Source organism: Microtus ochrogaster, chromosome 1 (genome assembly GCF_000317375.1).
Source record: "Microtus ochrogaster isolate Prairie Vole_2 chromosome 1, MicOch1.0, whole genome shotgun sequence".
Taxonomy (NCBI): Eukaryota; Metazoa; Chordata; class Mammalia; order Rodentia; family Cricetidae; genus Microtus; species Microtus ochrogaster.
The window spans coordinates 94,364,924-94,372,347 of NC_022009.1; the positions used below are offsets into that span (position 1 = coordinate 94,364,924).

The 7,424-nt window shown below is 49.4% G+C and overlaps 1 protein-coding gene across 3 annotated transcripts in view; it reads left to right on the plus strand.

The window, feature by feature from the left end:
* The window catches only part of Jade1 (jade family PHD finger 1), a 54,367-nt gene that overhangs the window by 22,250 nt on the left and 24,693 nt on the right, over window positions 1–7,424 (plus strand). For all 3 annotated transcript variants that reach the window (XM_005343935.2, XM_026782889.1, XM_026782886.1), the window contains exons 3-4: window positions 3,837–3,922; window positions 6,527–6,684. In XM_005343935.2, coding sequence (XP_005343992.1) covers window positions 3,837–3,922; window positions 6,527–6,684 — 244 coding nt within the window. The remainder of the gene's footprint in view (window positions 1–3,836; window positions 3,923–6,526; window positions 6,685–7,424) is intronic.

Genomic DNA, 7,424 nt, shown 5'->3' on the forward strand with positions numbered 1-7,424 from the left:
GCTGGAGTGTGTGTGTACATTTCTGAGTGTATAAACAATCTGCTCAGTCTCTGTAATACTACCTTCTGTGTATGATGTTTTCGGGCTGACCACTGGTATAAGATAATCAGTGCGCTCCTCACTGGGGAAGACTTTACTGCTCCACGAATTCCTTTAGTTACCTGCAGACCTTTCTATAGGGTGAGGCCGCATGGTCTCTCCCATCTACACTGGCATGTCTCTTGTCCTTGTTCAGCTCGTCCGCGACAGTATTTACACTCCCATATCTGACATAGACCACAGCCTCAACACAAACTCCCTGGTCCTCTGGCTCTTACAGTCTCCCTGCCCTCTCTTCTAGTGTTCCCTGAGCCTTAGGTTCTGGAATTTTGTGGTAGATTTATCAGTTGAAATCAGGCTCAGCAACTTTGCATTTGTGGTTTTCTGTAGTGGTCTGTTGCAAAGAGAAGTTCCCTTGATGAGGGCCTAGAACTAGTGGTTTTTTTAGTTGTAGTAAATGAACTGCTGACAGTATTATATCAGTGATAATTTGAATTTAATTTTTTTCCAGTCTTCCCTTCTGCAAATAAGTTTTATAGGATATTATGTTTCTTGTTCTCATTCTTGTATGGTATTGACACCAGGTAAAGTAAGAGGGTACCCTGGTTAACATGGGACACCAGGTGTGTAGCAGTCTTGGGTGTCTATTTTAAAAGCAAATATGGTACAAGCAGATTTTCAAGATTTGCAGTTTCCTAGTGTTGTTGTATTCTGAGCCCACACAATGACAAACTTCATGGAAGGCTGGACGGCTTGGGAATGGTGCTGCCATCCCAAGAAGACAGGAGCATGAGACCCACGAGAGGACGGACGGATGCTGTGTTTCTGCTTCAACTCTGGAATTCTCAGTACTCTTCCTGTCTTGGGCCATGTTTAAAGTACACCAAAGGAATGATTCTTTTGGAAGCTTTCGCTTCTGTTTTATTCCCATTGATAACTCTTTCCAGAGTTCAGCGAGGGTGCAGGCTGAGGTCAAGCACCTGCTCAGCACGTAGAGGTCCTGGGCTCCATCCCCAGCACCACCGGGAACAACGGAAGGGACCATCCCTTTCCATCTCTCTGACCTTTCTGGGGGTCCCATGCATACACGTGCCCCTCTCTTTTTCAGTCTGTGGACCTCCTGGGGTATGGCTTCCTAAACAGCGAATTGTGTTTTATTGGTATGGCTATTTTGTCTGTGTACTATATGAATGAATGCCTGCCAGAAGAGGGCTCGAAGCCCCTCGTACTGGAGTTTCAGATGGTTGTGACTCCATCACGTGGGTGCTGGGATTTGAGTCCGGGTCCTCTGCAAGAACATTCTTAGCCATCTCTTCAGCCCTTAAACAGTGAGCTGTAACCCCACAAGAAACTGAATGTGGGGGTCATGAAACATTCAGCAATAGTGAGAAATTTCTCAGTGTGCAATAACAGAAAAAGAAAGGGAAAGAAAACAGTTAAAATACTGATCAAAATGAAAAATGTAGATTCTCTGTGTTCTGACATATCAAATATTCAACCAAAATTTAATTCTTTACACAAAATATAGGACATTCATTTTATTAGTGTGCAAATTTGCTTTTATCAATAAATATATTTAAAAATTATGTATGCTAATTGATGTTTTTAAGCTGAATTTTTTTGGTTTATAGTTAGTAAATGTTTGGTTTTTATGACTATTTTATAAACCTGTATATAATTAGGGTTGAGGGTGGGAAGGTGTATGAACCCCTTTGCTAGAGGAAGGCCCTGGTCCACAGAGAGTCTTCTGTGAACTTCAGAAACCACTTCTTTCTCTGTGATGACCAGACTTAGAATTTCTGCAGGTTGGCCTCATTCCCAGTGTAGCGACACTATTTCCAGTGAGTGTGTGTGTGTGTGTTCCCATTCATTTTGAATGTAAGTACCATTATTGACTTGAATAAGTAAGTACCAGTGTTGAATCCATTACTCCTGTGGAGTTGGGACTGTGGCCTAGGGCCTGGAGATGCGAGGCAAGCCCTGGACGCTAGGCTACTCACCAGCCCTACTTCTGCTCAAACCGAGTAGCCACTGGAATGCCACAGAAGGACAGCAGCTAGGTGACCCAGCTTCGAACTGGTACTCAGGGGTAGCTCAGAGACCTTCCTTGCTGGAGCCCACAATCCCTGTTAGCTGTCACCATTAAGAACTGGACGAGAGGCGTATGTGAAGGACCTGCCTGAGGCAGGCTCTGTGTCTGTCTGATAGATGCTGTGGCCATCAGGGCTTGAGTAACAGGTGGTTTCACTGGGAAAATGATGGCCTTCTTGGGCTTTTGCTTTTTAACATTGTGGGGTTTGGTCAGTTTCTGTTCAGTGACTGCATGCTGTAGTTACAGACAGGAGGTTGAAATGAGTTATCAGCAAGTTAGGCAAAGAGTGAATGTGGTTGGGGGCGCTGTGTCTGCAGTTGTGTGCCCACGGAGCAGAAGCCATTGTGCTCGTCCACCTGACAGACAACAGGAGGCAGCAGCAGTGGTGGCGGGGGAGGGGGCACTAGAGGAACAGTGTTCTGAGGCCTTGGAAGGTTGGCTTACGACTTGGCTACTGATTGACTGTGCTGTGAGCAGGAAGGAGGGGAATCCAGATGACTTGTAGATTTCTGACCTCAAGTAGAAAAGGTGGTGGACCCGTCTCGGGAGGGATTGAAGAGGCAGAAGTAGTTCAGGGGAGTCTGGACTGGTTTTCATGTTGCGGAGTTGGCAGATGTCAGAATGACTGAGAAGTTAATGTCTGCCACCAGGGCTACCCTGGGTCTGCAGTGAGTCCAGGGGGACCTTAGTCTAAGAATGTAGCTCTCAGGCTCAGCCAGGCGTTCTGCTTAGAGTCTCAGCTCTGGGAAGTGGAGAAACCAGAGAAAAGGACCCCAGGAAGAAAGGCAGTGTGGTAGAAGGGGTATTTTAGACAGGAGGAGCTCTCAGTGCTGCAGAGAAATTTCAGGTCCTGGGAGTGCTCAGTCTGCTCAGTCCGGGTGGCACTTAGGATACCTGAATTTCCTGGTAAGGTTATGTTGGAGGGGGTTTAGCATCTCCGGAGAGAGGCCCAGTAAATGTGGAGGTTCTCTGCTTTTTAGGGAACGCGAGATTGCTGTGCCTTGTAGAGGCATACTTTCTTCTTTCAATGTTTAGGCACATCCTTGAATCGAACCCAGGGATCCTGCCATTAGATACTTGGCTGAAGACTTAGGGGATGTTTTCTAGTTTGTCATAGCAGTGTGCTACAGCCTCCACCCCTGAAGTATACTGTGGTGTTTCTCTCTCTCTCTCTCTCTCTCTCTCTCTCTCTCTCTCTCTCTCTCTCTCTCCCTCTCTCTCCTCTCCCCTCTCCCCTCTCTCCTCTCTCCTGTACATGAGGCGGGTGGAGCAGCCTGCACACAGGAATCTACTGTGACTGCCTTAGGCCTGACAGGAAGAAAGGAACCATGTTAGGGCCAGGGGATGGCTTTGTAGGTTGTCACTGGAGACACCCCAGTGACTGGCACAATTTCTTGCATGTGTGTGAAGATATGTTTACCCGTGTGGACAGATGTGGAGACCAGAGGTTGGTGAGAGAATGACTTCATCTCTGTTTTTCACCTTACCTTCGAGGGAAGGTCTTTTACTAGACCTGAAGCTAGACGGGCTGTCTGACCCCGCTTGCACACACCACCACGCCAACCTTTCTTTAGGGCGCTGGGGATCTGGACCAGGTCCTCACACTTACGCAGCTAGCACATCACCACTGAAACACTCATCCCGTGTGTGTGTGTGTGTGTGTGTGTGTTTTTAACGGTTTCTGTTTGACTGTTTGCTTCCTTAGGCTTGTCCACTACGTGGTCCCAGCATTCTCGATCCCAGCATGGGAGGAGCTCCTGCTCTAGACATGAAGACCGAAAGCCTTCTGAGGTACTTTGGAATGCTTGCTTGCCTTGGTCATGTGTGCATGCAAACCTGCTGCCCTCATGCCTACCTCACGATGTGCATGTCTGAGCGAGTTACTTGACCTCTGCCCCACTTGATACCCTGGGAAGATGGTGAGAAGCAGATGTGCGTCTCATTGGAGTCTCCGGAGGAGTGAGTGGGCTAATACATGGAGGCGCATACATGCAGAGCATGGGGCATGTATGTAGTGTGCAGTGAATGTTAGCTCTTACTGTTAATTGTATTCTTTTTCCTTTCCCGTTTCATCTTTGCTGGCTCCCAACAACTTTTCCTCTGGCCAGGAGATGAGCGGGTTCAGCTGCTGCCAAGTCACTGCTGGCCTCAAGTTAGTCTGAGCCATGAATTTGTAGCTTATTTGGCAACAACCCAACGTAATTCTGGAAGTTTTGTTCTGGGGATTATGCTGAAGGCCTTCCTCCACTTTCCCAGTTTGTTTCACGTTTTACATTTCCCTGGTACCCTACTTTTATTGTTCCTTTTCCTCGCTAAAATTGTTTTTAGAGGTACTTCCCCGCTGGCCTTAGCTGTCTGGGCCCTGTCGTCCTGAGCTGTTTTCTCTACGCCCTTCACCAGGCTCAGAATTCAAAGTCAGGGTGTCAGCCTGTTGTGGGTTTTCAGGGGAAGCTGTGGGAAACTTCTTTGGCATCGCGCTGTTTGTGGGATGACCTCAGTTGGCTTACGGCGCGATGGCCATGCAGTGACAGGTGTTCCTCGGAGGCCGTCTGACACTGAAGACCATGTTCAGGAGCAGAGGAGTTTCTTGGTGATGGAGTAATATCCCCTACCACACAGTGGTAAAGACTGGTTCCAGGAAGCTCTTCCATGGTGGGCGGGTGTGGGAGATGCTGTGGGCCTGGTGTCTATGTTGACATTCAGTGCTCACTGCATTTTCTTATGGCACCGGGACATCTCTGCTGTTGTAGTTTCTTGTCTTGTTAAATCCTGAGTTGCCGCTGTAACTGATACTGAGCCTTTTCGATGTCCATACTATCCTGCTGTCCCTTCAGCCTAGGAGTGTGACGGAGGCCTCTGAGTAGCAGGCACGGTACTCTGTCCTTGCCCGGTCCATGTAAATTCCTGAGAGCAAAGTGCTTCCTATGCAAAGGTTTCCAGTTCCTCTGTCCTTCCTTGGTCTACTCTGGCACCCGAGCTTAGGGTCAGAGCCTCTCCTAGGTCTGTAGGAATGGAAGTGCCCTTTCTCGTCTCCTTCCTTGGTGTGTGATTTCCTTTCTTTGAGAGTTTGCTTGGTTTTTTCTTTGTATAGCCTAGCTGGACTCTGTTTTACCTGATTTGCTTTGTGAGGGTATAGACTCATGGGTATGACCCTGAAGGCCTTTCCCTTGGGGTGGGGTGGTACTAACCTTAGCTCCAGGTCCAGGGGCTTTGTGTCTCGTGGGACCTTATGTCCTATGTGATCTTTGTGGAAGGTACAGTCAGGCTCTTGGCTTGATGGTCCTGCAGCAGGTAGGAGTGGCATCCTGGAGTACGTCCAGTGTTGAAAATGACAGCCAGAGGAGTGGCCTTTTTTGTTTAGCCACTACCTCATGCTTTCATAAGACAAGGTTTATCAGAGAGATTGCCATCCTGAAAAGCCAGCTGGCCAACAATGTCAGCCATGCTTAGCAGCACTAGAAAGCTTCCTGTCCCGAGTGAGGGAGTGATGGTTGGCTGTGTGTACGGAGGACAGCCTACAGATTCAGGCTCACGCTGCACCTGCTATACGGTGGGGCTTGCTCATGCCAAGGTCAGGGCTTCCTTGTGCAGCTCAGATGCGTGGGCTGAGGAGAAGGCTGGAGGGGAAGCAGGGGTAGCCCTGGCTGCCAGGCAGGGTGCGCTGTGCTGTCTGACAGCCTCGTAGATGTGAATGCCGAGTGCCCATGAGTCCGCAGAGGAGCAGAGGTGGGGGCTGCTCTTCCTGCAGACCCTTTTCTCCGCGAGTCTTCATGATGAGTTGAGCGCTTTCATGGTAGATGGACTCGTGCTCCGAGACCTGCTTGCAGGGAAGATAGGGTTCTGTCTCTCCAGATAACTGCTTCCTGGGTATAAGGTAGGGCATCCTCTGACTTGGTGTCATAGTGACCTGTTGTTCACCCCCAGATCTTTGCATTTCTGCCTGGGTTAGCAAACGGGGCCCTTGCTCTCATCAGTCGTCTGCCCTAGATGCTACTAGTTTAGAAGATAGTGACCTCTACCAGGCGGTTCTAGGTTTTGCTAGTTTTTTCTAGTGACGTTTTGTTTGTAAACATGGGCTCCAAAGAGTACCCGCGGGTGACCTGTCATCCTTCCCTGAAGGATTTCCGGGAGCCTCTGTTCAGCGGCCCTTGGTGAATTGAGAGATCTTAGAGAGGGGAACAGTTGGATTGATAGTCACTGCTGCCTCAGCTTGTGTTGAATGAGGGAGCTGGCGAGGGAAATGCGTGGCAGGGGAAGGGCTTCTGTAACAGGACCGACTTAACTTTGCACTGATACAGTGACCTTGTTCTGGGTAGCTCCATGGTTACCTTGCAGCTGCCAGTGCTCCGAAATGAATGCAGATACCAAATGCCAGTGTCCCCTCCTTCTTCCCAGGTGTTTAGGACTGACCTGATCACTGCCATGAAGCTGCATGACTCCTACCAGCTGAACCCCGACGAGTACTACGTGCTGGCGGATCCCTGGAGACAGGAATGGGAGAAAGGAGTCCAGGTGCCTGTGAGCCCAGGGACCATTCCGCAGCCCGTGGCCAGGTAGACACATGCTTCCCTGTCCACCACTGCTTGCTCCTCTCAGCAAACCAGGAGACTGAGAGGAGACAGTTCCCGAGTCAGCGGTACAATGACACGCGGCCTGACAGGAGGTAGAAGTGTAGGAGAACACAGTTCAGGAGTTGAGGGTGGTGAGTCAGAGACCCCTGAAGCTCACGGGAGGTGCTGCTCTCTCATACTGGAGAACAGAAGGTCCGAGGCATGTTAGGGAATACATTTCATGTGACTCAGAGTAACCATGGTGATTGCGTTTTAGGAGATGACAGGGATGAGGAGACCTGTTGGACCGTGTCTCAGACGAGGACTTTGACTAATTCTGCTATGGACGGGCTCTTTCCAGATGCTGCTGTTTTCTCTTATCTCCTGTCACATGGCTCACTTCACAGCATGTCCCCCTTGCCATTCCTTTGAGATGGGCTTTGTGTGCCGGTATGATTTTTGCCCCACCATCACCCTTTGGTGTAGTGTGGCCTCCAAGGGGATGGAGTGCCGATAGCTCTGTTGGCTTGGCTGCCACAGCATCCGCTGGCTCCTTGCTGTGTGGAATAGTCTCTTTTGCCATGGACAGGTATAGACTAAATTCACCTTTTGGCCCTTACTCCATGTCTCCCTAGACATCAGATTGATTTGATTGTCATCCATGGGATACTGGAGGAGTGTGGAATGTTGATGGATGTCACCGTGGCTAGGCAGGCATAGGTGGCCACCAGGAGTCACCTCTA